Here is a 15,628-nt window from a genome sequence, read left to right as displayed (position 1 = left end):
ACCGCAACAACATTTGCATTGTAGAGAAGCTATAGCATTAAGGACAGTCAAAGATCAATACATAATTTCAAGCAGAAGACGAAGAAAGAGAAAAAATAAAAATGTCCACGTTCGGCACGTCCGTTCAGTTACGAGCATCCGCACCTCCATCTGTATCCCAGCTACAGACACTGAGAATAGTACGCGTTCTGCACCTTGCAGGTGTAAGGGGAGGCGCAACTAGTCGGGCCTGTCCAGCCCTGGCCACCACATTGACCATAGTGCTGCGCCACGGCAGTCGAGGTGCTTGTCGCAGAAGTGGTGGTCTTGGTCGAGGTGGTCGAGGTCTTAGTAGACGTCGAAGTCGAGCCGGAGCTTCCAGAGCCAGAACCACCGCTGAAGGTTGATCCGATCGGACCAACTTTGATGTTGGAATAGATCACATACGAATTAGGACTCGCGGATTCAATGGTGGCGGGGACGCCGGAGTCGGTCGAGCAGGAGCCACGGACAGCGCCCGGGGTCGACGAAGACGCAGTGGTGGGATAGGTGCTATCGAGCCAGAGCATATCCGCGTAGTAGTCGTCCCAGAGCGACATGACCAGTACCATGCCGGTGGACATGGCCTCGGACATGGCGGAAAGGCCTCCGTGCTTAGCAAAGGTACCCGGTCCGTCAAAGACAGTGTTCTCGGCAGTGCAGTAGTCGGCGTTGATGGCGTTGCCAGTGATACCGCTGATGTCCGAATTAGGCTGGGCGTAGGTGACGCCGTTCTGGACGTAATAGCGGCGGATTTCAGACAAGGTGCCGGTATCAGTGCCATCATCCGTGATGAACTGCGTCACGACGGTGAAGGGCGAGTTGGTATCGATCGTCTTGCCGGGACCGTAGAACGTGGTATTGCCCATGCGGTAGGGATTGAAGTCGCAGCCATCTGGGTCGCAGGTGCCCGCATATCGATCACTGCTATACGTGCCGCCGCAGGCATCACCAGTGCACATGGTGTTGGTGGCGGTATCACATGGATGGGGGGTCAGAGCCTGAGAGATGCTGTTGGATTCCCAGATGTCCAGCTCGGCACAGCAAGATCCATGGTTGCCCAATCCAGTGTTTTTGTTGTTGGACGACGGAGTCCAGCCTTCCACATTGGCCTGGCCTTGGATGAACTTAAGATCGCGCGGACATTGGGAATCGCAATATCCCACCCCGTATTGGGCGCCAGCCTTGTTGTTGGGGTATTTGGAGACGCCGCCATCCGCATCCATGGCCACAAAGTAGAGGGCGCCGTTCAAGCCACAGGGGAGGTTGGATACATCCACGTCAAAGGTGAACTCCTGATTGAGTAGCTTAAACATCTCGTAGTGTGTATTATCAGCCAGCATGTAAAGACGGGAGCCAACATTGGCGCCATTTGAGTTCTGCGTCACAAAGTTGATGCGGACCTGGCTGCCGCTGGTGGTAACACCGTAGGTTGATTCATAGTTTGCTCCGTCAACGGCACATTCAGTGGCGCAGGTCTCGTCTGTATCACAGATGGAAGTATCCCACGTATTGCCGGTATAGCAGTTGGTGGTGCTGCCAACCTGGTGGACCCATCGCCAGTTCGCGTCCATAACGACAGAGCCCTGGTTGGTGGTACAACTTCCACCGCTGGTGCAGGTCTGCCATGTCATAGAGGGATGGGTCTCAGTGGTGTATGTGCCAATCTGCTGCGCCTGTGTAACAGACGACAGGAAGGCAGACAGGATCAATGCGTTCCTGTAGATTCGGTAGGAAATTGCGGAGGCCATTTTGAAGGTTTGATGCTGTTTGGACACAGTGAGATGATAGACATGTCAGTGCAAGCTCTGAACCCCCTTTTATATCTTCATTCCTTGCCTGTGAATGCTCAAGGATGGTAAGAGCATCTACTGAGACGGCTAACAGGACCGCAAAGCCGGCGAAAAACTGGCCGTAATCGCTGCTCCTGATGCTATCACCGCGATGGAAGCGGCTAGATGTCCATACTTCTCTATCTGCCTCAAACAAAATCATCTTGTCCTCTTGCTTGCCGATCCCTTCATGCAACAGGACTCCCTGCACACCTGCCCTTGTCGTAACAGGCAAGGTACGGGAATCCGGAGCGATATCCTGGGGTAATTCTTCAAAGCCTAATTAATCTCGATCAGAAAGGGTTGCAACTTGGCAAGACGGCGCCATGATTCGTGCAAAAACAGGCGACGTCGTCTAGGAATCTGTTGGCCAATACTTGGAGTCCCTCGTTATGCCTCTTCAATTTGCTAGAATCATGTGTAAATCCTCCTTCACGGGTGCATATCTGCAGGTGTAACTCCGGTACCTGAATGGGATTCGAGTAGTAGGACATAATTTTCCCAGGTGGCTGCGCTGAATCCCTCTCCTCGCCTAGACTAGTACATCTGGGGAAGAATAGATTAAGCTGATATTGCTGTCTGCACGGATGACGCGGCCCCATGCCAGAGGGAATGCGAGGATGTCGGACTATAATATCAACCCTGCAAGCGAAAGGATCATCGATTGGACCAGCTCAAGTTCGCCGAGCCAAGTCAACTTAAACCTGAGACAAAATTGCTTGATCCTGCCGGCATTTCGGCTGCAGCAACATATACCCCATGATGATTTCCCCGCACAGATGCGATAGTCCATGCACTCTGTAGTCATATGCGGAGTAATGTGATGAAGACTTATATGAAACGTTTTATGGGACTTGTACGTGAAGAGATATCTTGCTTCTCATTTCCAGAAGCACCACGGGCTGTCGGGCCGTCGCCTTGAAGGATACCTTGCTGACCTTCCGTTTCTCTCTATTCATCCGTGATGGATGCAACCACAATGTGACTAAATTACATCGTAAAATCTCTCGCTCTAGCAAATAATAGACAAGGAAGCTTGACTATGTCTCCGTGCCGAAACGGGACAGGAAGACTTGCTAGAATCGAGTCTATACCATCTGTCCAGGTGGTTCGATCATCTCATATAAATGAATACCTCTCTCCAGTTCAAGACTCAACTCCTAAAGCAGATTCCCAAAATCAAGTTTCACAATGAAGTTTACACAGTTCTTCACCCTTGCCAGCACAGCGGGCCTCGCTCTTGCTGCACCGGGCCCCAAGTCCAAAACCAAGAGAACCTCAGCCTTCCAATGTAAGAGACCCATGTTCATGGCCAGCTCATTCACTGACCTTCTACAGGGTTTGGCTCCAATGAATCTGGAGCAGAGTTTGGAAGTGGCAACATTCCTGGCGTGCTGGGCACCGATTACATCTGGCCCAACACGACTGCCATTGGCATCTTGAGGAAAGCAGGGATGAATATCTTCCGTGTGCCATTTCTCATGGAGCGTCTCGTTCCCAACAACATGACTGGAACCCCTGATGCGACGTACATGGCCGATCTCGTTTCGGTACTTTCATCCTTTCGAGGGATATGATCGTTTATTGACGAGCCTAGACCATCAACTATATCACGTCCACCGGCGCCCACGCCATCGTCGACCCGCATAACTTTGGCCGATAGTAAGTCTCCATCTCGAATTAAGAAATCCACTAAGAGAACCAGCTACGGCAACATTATCACCTCAACCAGCGACTTTGCCGCCTTCTGGACCACCGTCGCCACGCAATTCAAGGACAACGACCTCGTCATCTTCGACACCAGTAAGGCCCATCTCCATCCCCCTTCTTCAAGGGGTCTAGCTAACCAACCCACCCAGACAACGAGTTCAACACCGAAGACCAAACCAACGTCTTAGACCTCAACCAAGCCGCCATTAACGCCATCCGCGCCGCAGGTGCCACATCCCAGTACATCTTCGTCGAAGGCAACTCCTGGTCCGGCGCCTGGACCTGGGAATCTGTCAACGACAACCTGAAGGCCCTCACCGACCCCGTCGCCGACAAACTCATCTATGAAATGCACCAGTACCTCGACAGCGACGGCTCGGGAACCTCCGCCACATGCGTCTCCTCCACAATCGGGCGAGAGCGCATCGAGTCCGCGACGTCCTGGCTCATCGCTAACGCCAAGAAAGCGTTTCTGGGGGAGTTTGCCGGCGGCACGAATAGCGTTTGTGCCAGTGCTGTGACCGGGATGCTGGATTATATGGAGGCGAATGCGGATGTCTGGCTTGGGGCGCAGTGGTGGGCTGCAGGGCCCTGGTGGGGGGATTATATCTATAGTATGGAGCCGCCGAGCGGGACGGCGTATGAGTATTATCTGTCGATTCTGGAGCCTTATTTCCCGGGTGGGAGTTATACAGCGACGTCGACGGCGACGGGGACGGCCACTGCTACGGCTACTAGCACGACCACGACCACGACATCGGCAACGGGGACATCGACTGCCGTAGCGCAGCATTGGGGACAATGTGGTGGTCAGGGCTGGATGGGCCCGACAACCTGTGTGTCGCCGTATACGTGCCAGGTGCAGAACGCCTATTATTCGCAGTGTCTGTAGGTGATTGTCGGTATGATTTCGAAGGGTAGATAGCTAGGTGGCAGCCCAAAACTGGGCTGAGCTAAATCAACTCAGATCTGTGCTTACAGGGGCAGCAGGAATGAACTCTTAATACCAGCACATTTCTAGTTCAGTGTTTCCCGTCCAGTGTATCCAAGCCAATAATGAACAAGCTAGTCTGAAAATGGACTTTATTATCAGAACTGAGCGACAACCGTGATCAATATATAGATCGTCGTTGCGAGTGAAGAATAGTTCACCGGTATCCTAACCGGCCATGATTCCATCCAGACGTAGAATATCCTCGATTATAGAGTCCGCAGATCTTGTCTCATATCGAACGGTTACCGGGAACAATCACACTTCCAACCATACTTTAAATTGTTGGTCAGGCCTCGTTTCCATTTGATCCCTTACAAATCATTCCCCTTCATTGGTGCGCTCGCAGTAGTCGGTAAAACGAATCATGACTGTTCGGATAACCTCTCAATATTGCATCCGTTACAGGCAGCAATCTGCCGTAATGCTGGTAGATTATATCTGCCAAGAAGAGAGCGAATGCGCTGGTCAGAGTACCACCCGCTGACAGGTGCTAGAATCCATCTTTCAGGACTGGTGTGCATTGAAGATGTGTTGTATGCGTCTGCGATGGTTCGCAGTCCGACTAGCCTAAGCAAGAGAATCCAAAGTCTACTAACGACTGATCTTCGTTGACGTGAGGCGCACAGCCCGAGCGTACCGGTGAGTGTGCGTGCTCCTTGAGTCGATCCGAACGTCAGGGCGGCCTTTCGATCAGACTCGGTATCCTGGCTTTCAATGACACTTAGCCAGCTCCCGGTCTTGAGCACTAATGCGCAGGAGGCAGTCATGTTCTGATCGCTAGCATGCCCATCGACAATGCGAGCTGGTCCAGTCGGTCCGGGGAGTCATCGTCATGTGCGCCGTATGCAGTCACTTGCTTCTCCTGCAACTGTGACGAGGCCATGCTTCTTGCTGGTAGCTTCCATATAGTACTCGAACAGTCCGACTTTGCATCCGAGGACGAACGGTTTTTATCTGCTTCTATCAGAACCAATAGCTGGTTGAGTACTGCAACGGCAGATTGCGTGCCTCGGGACGCGAATTTGGCTACCTTTCCGGCAAACTCGGTAGGAATAGGACTCTTCGCGTCTTCCTCCCATTTGAACACCTTCATCATATTATATTTGACGAACAATGGCCCCATTTGCCTTTCCAGTTCGACGAGTCTATCCCGACAACGAGTGATCTGAGCCACTAGCGACTCTCGTAGTATCTCCGACTTAACTCCAGTCCGTGAAACAAATTCGCGCGTCTGCGCAAATAGCCCCGGACAGAGTACGATCTCGTTGAAAGCGAGCTCGACGATCTCGCTCAGCTGAGAGCTTTTCCCAGCGCTGCGTTCAAATGCCAGAGTGTCGTGGACAATGGCTCGCCATCCAGGTTCCTCCAGAAAGCACGGCTCCTGGCAGACGAACGCGTCAGCGACTATAAACGGGCGATACGCCACCAGTAGAGTGCGACTGAATCCATCGCGGTGCGCCTCAGGACCGCGAATCCGGAATAGTTTGCCAATTCCCCTGGAATGAATGAGCCAGGATTTCTCGCCGAGCCCATCCAGCATTTCGTATATCCCAAGGTGGATGGCAGCCATGAGGGTCCAGTTTGAGGTGGCGGCGGAGGGGTTGCGTAATGAGCAGATCAGGTGCTGCAGACCGCGGCCGTAGAGATGCCGACTGGCCAAGATCTTCTCCTGGTCGTTATGCGCGTGACCAAGGTGCCATACGCAAAGACTGCGGATACTCCAGATCAGGGCCTGCGACGAGGTGTCGATGTGATGTCGAACGAAGTCGAGCCAGTTGATCTGGACTCTGTTCCGCCATGCGGAGAACAGGCCTGGAAAGGAGGTCATGATGAAGTAATGGAATACTTCCTTCATCTGGGTGTCTGTTGCCATGGATGCCAGGCCGGGTGCTAATTTCCCATCCATGCTCGCCCGAGGTGTGGGCACATGGACAACCGACGACGCAGCGACATGTTGACTGTCTTTCTGCTTGCGACTTTTAATAGATGCCGGAGTCTGGTGGTAGAATTTCACTCGGCGCTGATAGCCAGGACACTTGACGTTTCTGTCGCGACAGCGCCGACATTCCGGCCGGCCCTCATCACACTATAGGGCTTGAGCATTAGATATTACGACATTATTTATTGCGGCTGCCCAGTGCATGCAGCTAAGGTAGGAAACCCACCTTGATCCGCCGCTGGATGCAGCTGCGACAGCCAGTGCTTCGCGGTACCCCAACCATCTGTTATGACTCCTGGGGCGGTATCAAGTTATATAGGCATCACTGAAAGAGCTTCTATGAAGTGACTCGAGATAGCGGGGGTGCGGAGTGATTCCGTGATGGTGAACGTGGTCAGATTGAGAAGGCCACAAGGGGAGAATACGAGGCGCTAAGCTTCTCCGTCCCGTGTCCGCCTCATCGACAGAGGAGAACGACTGATGAGGTCTAGATGCCAAGCATCATACCCCGCTTTACAGACAATCAATAAACAATCGCTGTTAGGTGGCATGGTGGCGGTGCTGTACGCCTACATGCGAGGAGATATTTTCCGAACTTCTCCCCATTTGAAATGCAGTTAGACCGCGTGAACATAGTCCAGTTAAGAGCACCTGTATGAGCATAAGGTAGGTAAGCAGATGGATATGTACGTTCGTGGATGAGGATGCCTTAGTCCCTGCCAGTCAAGTGCTTGCAGAGGTCTGGATGGTTGGTTGTCCACTCCTGTCCGAAAGAAGGTTGTCGATAAGAGGCGCACACATACTATTGATATTCGATGGCCTATTAGATTGAGATGATTGACGGTATCCAGAGGATGCGAAAAGAATGTCTTTTTTGTGTAACAGTACATTTGTCGCACTGTTTTAGAGGAGAAATACCATGGAGCACTCCCCTTTTCACCGCTGCGCCAAAGGCAACCAGATATTTCCGTTCAATGTCATAGCGTATCGACCGCATCTCCTTCGAAGATAGGTAAGGATTCTCGCACATTTCCCATTCTCGTGTAAGTTCGGAGCCCTCGGCAATCCTGACAGAAAATCCTGCACCTAATCCGACAAAAGTACGGAGTACAAGACGCAAGTATCTTGAATCTGAGATAGATGAGCGAATTGTTGGACAGATTTACTGCACGTATCCTGAAAAGTACGTAGGATGTGCCAATTACTCATGGGTTGATACTCCACAAACGGCGCACACGGGAACATCCGGCATTCCCGTCCTTTTGATTCTCAACTCATCGTTGATAGACTTTGGTAGTCAGGCTCGGTCCCACTTGCCTTGTGACCGATTTCAGTTAAATTGACGATGCTAATGCTGCATACGGCCTTGGTTGGATAACCGAGTCGGCTCCGCAAAGAGGACTGTAGAGAAGGAGATTACTCCGTAGACGCTGGTGTGGGCTGATTGACTGACTAGGCAACCGGGCTGATCCACCGCAATCGAAGCGGACCAGATCAGTTTCATTTTCAAATATGAACAATTGTACGGAGTAGCAATTATTGATATCGAGTGCACATACGAAGAGCCGAGCGAAATCGGGTGGGACATATGACGTGGCAATGGATGGGCCGCCGCCTATGGGATGGATGACAGGAGAATCCGGGTGGTGTAAACATTCTATCTGAGCTGAGTGGGATTGGTAGGGAGAACATGGAAGGATTGGAGATGCGTCGGAATTATGTTCCGTCATTATCTAACACCTGAGTGACCAGTTGAGAATAAGATTATCACGCAGAACATGTGAGCATTCAATGATAACCAATTTCGTTCGGCTAGGTAGTGGATGCATGCACCTCATCTATTTTTCTAGCAAATATCCACAGTGCGACCGGGTATGTTGGCCGGGTGTTGCCTGCCACGTGACTTTAGTTACGTACTATTACAGTAAACGGGACGGGATGTTTCAGGTAAAAAGGTGCCATGGTGGGAAATTCTGTATGTTTGTGTATGAGTATTATATTGTACTTTACGCTGAGGTACAAGGCATCCATTATAGTACTACCCATCTGATGTTCGATAACGGCCAGGCTTTTGATAAACTTCAATATCACTGTGATCATTGATATCAATGGCCATTCTAGAGGGATATACTTTCAATCCAAGTTGAGTTACTCGGCAGTGACACAAGTCAAGAACATCCATGTACTACTAAGGTACTATCCACTCAGTTAGTACCCACATTAGTACCACCAGTCCTTCTCCACCCTGGCGTCATCCAATAAATCAGAAGGCACAGTGATTCTTCAGGACAGGCATTGCAAATTGACCGCGTGTCTGAGTGGCTCTCAGAGGCCTTAACCTTCCCCATCCAGACCTACATCCGATGCCCCGCGGGTGCACTTGAACGCTTGTGGACCGCTTTAGCGGAGTCTAACAGCCGCTACCCTTGAACGAACGCTGTGTGTCTCCTAAAATGGATAATGATACCTCGATCGGCCTTGCGGCCTTGTAACCTTGTCGTTCTAGTCAGCTTAGGGGAGTCGGTCGGCGATTCGGGATCTGTCTTCATATGCACAAAGTACGTTGCATAATTTGTTCCTTTGCAGGGGTGCTGCAAATTGGAGCATTCCATCTCTGGATAATAATAAAGAATATAGCAGAGTATGGTAATGCTTCTTGCCGTATGAGAGAAAGTCTAGACTCTAGGTCGAACTGGGTGGCAGATAATCTGTACGGGGATAGGCTAATGAAGGTTGCACGAGTGGCAGACAGTCAGGTACTTAAAGGGATCGAGAAAATGCACAGCAGTTTGACAAGTCACATTATTCTTCCTTGAAAATCATTATTATTCTCGATCTTCCTGCGAACTGGCTAAACACGCTACCTTTTAAGTATCTTCCTTAAGCCTAACCAGCTTTTGTTCTTTTCTGGTTCTTCCCCATACTGACCAGGAAATCTTATTTTTTACCCTTTGACTTCTCCGTTCTTTGTTCTCTTCCATCCCTCGGATCTTCCTCCACTCTACCACCACCACCTCCATCACCATCAACACCCGCCATCATGGCCAGTCCAATTCCACAGTCGCATCCACATCCACAACAGCAGAGTCCAAGTGTTATCGAGCCTGATGTTGGTTGCCTCATCACAAGCTATACCTCTGCCGTGGGATTAACGGATGAGTAGGACTTTAGCGATGCCGACTCCGCCTACCCTGGCTCGTCAGTCGCCTCTCTGTCGCACATTCCGGTACCCCGACTAACATCACTACAGGCTTGGAGACGCCAGCTACACCACCAGTATTACATCGAGTGCCATGGCCTATACGTACGCATTGATCTCTGCCTCTGTTTTCACTTTTGCAGCCACTAATCTAGCCGAAACAGCTACGAGGTACCGCCTCTACTGTGTTTGTCGCAGGCAATCTACTGAACCCGCGTTAGAACGGTCGCAGATATCATTCTTTCCACGAGGGTGAATACGTGCTGGTATATACTCTTCCTTAATGCGATGGTTCTCATAATGCGCGAAGCTGACCGCTTAGCCCAATGACGAGCAAGAACAAGACCGCCTGGACCTGGTTAGCGCCGACTCGACTCTGCCCCTTGACCGGGGTCCGTCCTTAGCTAATCGATCATCTCTCCACTAGAGCCACCACATCTATCGCATCCTTCTCAAAGGTGAACTGCACGCCGCACCGATCAAGAACCCCCGACGAGTGTTGGATATCGGAACCGGTACTGGAATATGGGCGATCGATTTTGCGGAGTGAGAACTCCTTGAATCATTTGCGATGGACGCGCAACCAACTAATGTGATGTGACAGCGAGCATCCCGAGTCAGAGGTCATCGGTATGTTGTGGACTGCAGGAGCGCGCATTGCAGAATGGCTAACAGATTGGCTGCTACCAGGAAATGATCTCAGTCCCATCCAACCCTCATGGTACACCTTCCTTGATCGATCATATCGGACAGCGTGTTAATTTCCTCAGGATCCCTCCCAATTGCCGCTTCGAGATCGACGACTTCGAATTGCCCTGGTCCTACAGCCAACCGTTCGATTACATCCATGGCCGCGAACTCGAAGGAGCCATCCGCGACCATAACAAGCTCTTCAGACAAGCATATGAGAACCTGAGGCCAGGTGGCTGGCTAGAAATGGCTTCCATGGACGTGAACTCCTATTCCGATGACGGCACCCACCTCAAGGCCGTTAACTTGATCGAGGGGATCAAGAACATGCATCTGGCATCGAAGAAGCACGGAAAAGACATGACAACGGCGGCCACATGGAAGGAGAAGATGGAGAAGGCAGGCTTTATTAACGTCCGCGAGGACGTCTACAAGGTACTACTCGCGTCGGAGTCGTTAGTCAAAGCTATACTGACCGTCCTGCAGCTCCCCCAGAGCCCCTGGCCCAAGGATCCGAAGCTCAAGGAACTCGGTCGCTACCACCAAGTCAACATGTTTGAAGCCGTCGGCCCCTACTCGTTCGCCCTATTTACGCGGTATCTGGGCTGGTCACGCCCCGAGATCGAGGTCCTCGTCGCGGGTATGCGCAAGGAACTGCGCGACTTCCAAACCTACCATCTCTACACCAAGGTACATATCATTTACGGTCAGCGGCCGGAGACAGATTGATCTCATGCGGGCATGATATATACAATTCGGTTGACCGATGCTTGATGACCCTTTACTCTCGGATTACTTTTGATCGTCTTGTGCTGTTGAGCATGTTAATCTGATTCCCACATTTCTGTTCATAACCATGACAGCGTATTACTAAATAATTGAAATGACCTGCATTCACGACGTGCTTATTGCCTGTACTGTATGAATTTTTAATAAACAGGGTTCCAGAGTGTTTTAGAGTCTTCGAGTCAAAATTGAGACGGCTTGCCAGTATCGTTCCACCGATTGACGATGGTGGCGATATGTGCTATTGTTGTCTCGGTAGATTGCGGGATAACTCGTCTTCACATCGTCATGCCGATAAGCCATGATCCGGCTTCATGGAAAGAAGTCAGATCATGTTACAGTGTCAGTGGCAGATACTGAATTGCTGGCCACAGCGAAGGGTGCAACCATTTTCGGTGTGTATCCACAGATCACTGCTTTGCAGCGGGATAGACAATTCATAACTGTGACTCAGGTACCTCCTCGGACAACCTGTCCATGACTGGTGGGATATCTAGAACCTACGCCAGCTCTGTAAATTCTTTGATTGACGGGATCTTGCGAACGGAGAATGAGTGAGGGGCGAGGGCTGGCGTTTGGGTGCGAGTATCCCTTTGCATTTTTAAGCCTTGGCTGAATGTGATGCTTGGTAATCCAGGGTGCCTTAAGCTCCCCGATGATCTTCAAGACGTGGTTGTTGTCTTTCAAGATCATGTCAGGCGTGCCAGGGTATGTAGAAGGTTCATATTTGAAATCTGTAAAATAGAGATTGGTGTTTTGCTAAGTAGTTGATTATGACATAAAAATAGTATGATGTCTCTGAAATTTTTTTAGAAATGGCCTTGGACCCTATGGTTTTTACTAACCTTGATATTCCCATGTGTATATAGATCCTGGACTTGCAGTGTGTATCCCAGAATCCGTTGCTGATAGGTATGGCTTTTGTGACAGGACTGAACAGCGCTCAGGAAGCCCGGCCATGACTAGAGACCACCAGCAAAGTCGATATTATGTAAAGTGCTCGAACGTGTATAGTACTAGGATGTATTCAGAGCTGGAGCAGTGGACTTAACAGCTTTCTTAGGGTTGATCTTTGTAGGCATTTTGCGAGAGAGGCAAACTTGTTGATGATGGAGACTATCAGTGATATACTAAGTTAGCAGACCACCCTGACATGAATCAGTGCTCCATCCAAATAGTGCGTACAGAGTAATAAGTTGCCAGTGAGGCTTAAGAGGTCCTAATAGCTGAGAAGCCAAGGCCATGAGAGGAGGCGGGAGTATGGTGTCAGTTAAGTGAGAGAAAGAGAGCATCTTAGCGCGATTCTATGTTAAAATTGCTGGCTTTGGACGTTTGTCACTGAGCTCCTACACTTGATTAGATATGCAAGAAGTTAAAGAGGACGTAACATACTTGTGTTTGAACTAAAAGCGACCGGTCATGTTCTCGGTCACTTAAAATCCACCCTTTTTCTTGGTGTTATTTTTGTCCTCCCCTTTCCCTCATGACGAAACATGCCTCTAGTTAGCTTGACTTTGGTCTTGAGATGTCATTTTTTGGGCGCCGTCTGGGGTCGTTGAACGCCAGGGACCAAACCTTATACTGTTCCTGTGTTCCGTCGTGAGGGAAAGGGAGGACATGAGACGTTGAGTAGCTATGACAGCATATGTTAGTATCTATTACCACATCAACCGTGGGATGGAATTTACCGTCTATTGATGCACATTACACACAACCGATATGCCCGGGCGATCTCGTTATAAATGATTTGTGCCAAAAACTAGTTGCTCAAATCAGGAGCCGGAAAAGGCTGCCGTGCATCGCGCAACACTCAGAGCATCTGATGTTGGTAGCCGTTAGAGGTCCCTGGTATTTCGTTCCTGGGTCCGTCGAAGGAAAGTTTCCAGCTCTTCGCATTCTGTGTACCATGGCTGCGTCTGATCAGTGGTGTTCTGCATCCCTTCGAGGGAGGGTAGCTGGATACTCATATCGCGTAGCAATTATGCTGTGGCTTCTTCGAGTGTCTCCGCATCCTTCGCATCGATCACGACCAGATTACGTGATGGCAAAGTTGGGATATCCAAGCTCGACTGCGTCGTAGAGAGCAGGGCGATGAGTTAAGCCACCGAAACTGGCCCCGTTGGTACCATGCTTGGTCTGCGTTGTGGGAAGGAGTTAACATCGTTCTAGCCTTGATGAGATGATAAGCATGGGTTATGGTGAAATGGAAGACGACCTATTCGTCTCTCTCGTGCTGTTGAAACGTGGACACGTCTGGTCTCAATGTCCTGACCTCGTTTCTGATCCAGTATCCAAGCTTGAGAAGGGGTTCAGTGCTCGCATGTATCTCCGCAGCTAGTCCTTGGCTCCTCCCAGGTCCCTTTACCATTCTCCCTTGAAGTCCGCTTGCAATGTGTGACGATAGACTGAATTCTCGCCCGCCCGGTTATGTTGGACATAGCAATGAAGCCGCCTTCGATTCTGTCCTCCGTCCTGTTGACAAAGCCATTATTCTGGCGGAGAGGTAGCCCCCGGTCCATGGAGAACATCCCGTTCAAAGCTCTGCCATCCATGGAAAAACCGTAACGAGATAACCTCAGATGAGTTTTCAAAGCTAGAGGCCCCATAACTGCTGAGCATTCGCTCTTGAAGATCCTTTCGACGTCAGCTCTGGAGAGCTCCTTGACCGGGAGGGATCTCGCTTTCGGGTTTGGGTCCTCGTGTAAGGCCTGTCGCATTTCCCAGTATTCGTCCTGAGTCTTTTTGTCTAGGGTTGAGAGGATCGCGATCTCGACCCAATTATTGAACTTGAGCATCCGCTGTCTGAGGGGTGCTTCGCTCATCGTGGCGGTAGAGAGGTTATAGAATCAAGCGGTGTGCAGCAGATGGAAACGAATGAAGATAAGAAACTGAATTTGACTCAGGTCGAAATAGGGGGGCAAAGTTGGCATTATTTATATTTGAACATAGTAGGTGTCATAATAGACAGAATAATAGAGATAGCAGAATACCAGACGGTTATTGATGGGAATGTTTTCGCAATCTCAAAGCCGTTTAGGTGTGCTGTTTGTACGTACGTCCCTTTCAATCATTTAGGGTGACAATGAGATTTCACGTCATCCAATGGGCTTTGAGCAAGCGAGATGCTTGTAATTGATTCAACTTCATTCAGTGGGTGCAATGGAACAGGGATACCATTTCAGACTTGTGAGGCGTCAATCCGGTTTCATTGATGCTATTCAGCTTCCATTGCTGTGTGATATGAGTAATGAGGCTCAATACAGCCTGATAACTATGAGAACAATTCACTTAGCAGTAGTGGTTTTCCACTCTAGGCTTAAGTACTATGTTTAGGATTTCTGCAAGAGTGCATCTTAACATAGGTCTACTATGGCCATCTCATTCACTTTCCCGAGCCCTGTAATGTTTCATGGCGCGTCTTTTAGGAATAGTTACCTTGATTGTCCTCATACTAGAATGTCTGCCCAATAGAAATCAACTAAATTGACTGGCATATTGACTGATATTCTCCACCATAAAAACATCCCCTGAGAATCTCAACTTGATAGCACGCGTTGTGGTGGAGAGATACAGATACTCCTCATCATTGACATGATTTCTGTGAGTATATGGCTAAAAGATCAGTCAGCTTGTGATATACCAGGTTCAACACGAGGTATTTCTGACTCTTACGACACTAAAGCCCTGCTATGTTTATGTCAACAATGATTACTGGCGTCAAGCATGGCTTCCCTTGCCATCAATGCCACTCCCATTCCTCCCGCAGTAGCACAAAGCTTGTATGTACTGTTTTTGCAATAAGCCGAAGTATTTCTTTCAGTCATGTTCGCTGGATGGATGGGATGGTGCATTTTCACAGGCCTGTGATGGCTCGTTTTGTACTTAGTGGCCATCACCGATGTGTCATTGCAATAATAATATACTTTTGAGGATGGGCGGCTGCGTCAGATGTAGAACTAGTTGCTCTTCATTTTTGATCTGGGAGTAATAATATCAGGGCAAAATCTGAGTACGAGACTCGTCCTGAGCTTGTTAACGGACAGAAAGATCATGAGATGAAGGCATCGTCAACAAATCCGCCGAAGAATGCGGACAGTCTTGGGGATTGAGAAAATTGACCTGACTTGTTGCATAATCTAGGCCAAATCAGAATGGTGTGGTCCTCTGATCTGCAAAGATCTAGCAAAGACTTCAGGTCCACCAGTCACCGCCCTTGGATGTCTTTGCCACGGAGGAAATTTTGATTGTAGCAAGAATGCGCCCTATAGGCGTTGTTGGTAGATTGCTAATGAACATAGTGCACTGCTGTATTCCTTTGTTGGTTTGCCATTGCTCTCAGTCGTATTGATGAACCAAGGCGTGGAAAATGAGATAAGCGGCGCTATCCATTGCTGAAGATTCGACGAACATTTCGGCCCCCAAACGAGGGTCCACCATTCCAGCATTGATTGGCTGAGTCG

At 49.8% G+C, this 15,628-nt stretch overlaps 5 protein-coding genes across 5 annotated transcripts; 2 read left to right on the top strand and 3 right to left on the bottom strand.

The window, feature by feature from the left end:
• Positions 1 to 161: 161 nt before the first annotated feature.
• Aud_008927 (uncharacterized protein) lies at positions 162 to 1,769 on the bottom strand (the record flags this gene model as incomplete). Its single annotated transcript, XM_043293792.1, has 1 exon — positions 162 to 1,769. The coding sequence occupies one exon, from the start codon at positions 1,767 to 1,769 to the stop codon at positions 162 to 164; it is 1,608 nt and encodes a 535-aa protein (XP_043149727.1).
• Positions 1,770 to 3,041: 1,272 nt separating this feature from the next.
• On the top strand, positions 3,042 to 4,452 carry Aud_008926 (uncharacterized protein; the record flags this gene model as incomplete). The annotated part of the gene is made up of 5 exons (XM_043293791.1): positions 3,042 to 3,141; positions 3,189 to 3,400; positions 3,448 to 3,512; positions 3,556 to 3,653; positions 3,710 to 4,452. The coding sequence occupies 5 exons, from the start codon at positions 3,042 to 3,044 to the stop codon at positions 4,450 to 4,452; spliced, it is 1,218 nt and encodes a 405-aa protein (XP_043149726.1).
• An 865-nt stretch (positions 4,453 to 5,317) lies between these two features.
• Aud_008925 (Zn(II)2Cys6 transcription factor) lies at positions 5,318 to 6,776 on the bottom strand (the record flags this gene model as incomplete). Its single annotated transcript, XM_043293790.1, has 2 exons — positions 5,318 to 6,640; positions 6,720 to 6,776. The coding sequence occupies 2 exons, from the start codon at positions 6,774 to 6,776 to the stop codon at positions 5,318 to 5,320; spliced, it is 1,380 nt and encodes a 459-aa protein (XP_043149725.1).
• A 2,757-nt stretch (positions 6,777 to 9,533) lies between these two features.
• Aud_008924 (class I SAM-dependent methyltransferase) lies at positions 9,534 to 11,111 on the top strand (the record flags this gene model as incomplete). Its single annotated transcript, XM_043293789.1, has 11 exons — positions 9,534 to 9,602; positions 9,657 to 9,691; positions 9,744 to 9,797; positions 9,857 to 9,863; positions 9,914 to 9,958; positions 10,015 to 10,050; positions 10,120 to 10,238; positions 10,297 to 10,322; positions 10,383 to 10,413; positions 10,463 to 10,817; positions 10,869 to 11,111. 11 exons carry the CDS (start codon positions 9,534 to 9,536, stop codon positions 11,109 to 11,111), a joined length of 1,020 nt encoding a protein of 339 aa, XP_043149724.1.
• A 2,366-nt stretch (positions 11,112 to 13,477) lies between these two features.
• On the bottom strand, positions 13,478 to 13,990 carry Aud_008923 (uncharacterized protein; the record flags this gene model as incomplete). The annotated part of the gene is made up of 1 exon (XM_043293788.1): positions 13,478 to 13,990. The coding sequence occupies one exon, from the start codon at positions 13,988 to 13,990 to the stop codon at positions 13,478 to 13,480; it is 513 nt and encodes a 170-aa protein (XP_043149723.1).
• Between the last annotated feature and the right edge of the window lie 1,638 nt (positions 13,991 to 15,628).

Source organism: Aspergillus udagawae (genome assembly GCF_001078395.1).
Source record: "Aspergillus udagawae IFM 46973 DNA, scaffold_7, whole genome shotgun sequence".
Lineage (NCBI taxonomy): Eukaryota > Fungi > Ascomycota > Eurotiomycetes > Eurotiales > Aspergillaceae > Aspergillus > Aspergillus udagawae.
Note: the sequence above shows the minus strand (reverse complement) of the source record. Positions and strands in the feature narration are given on the sequence as shown.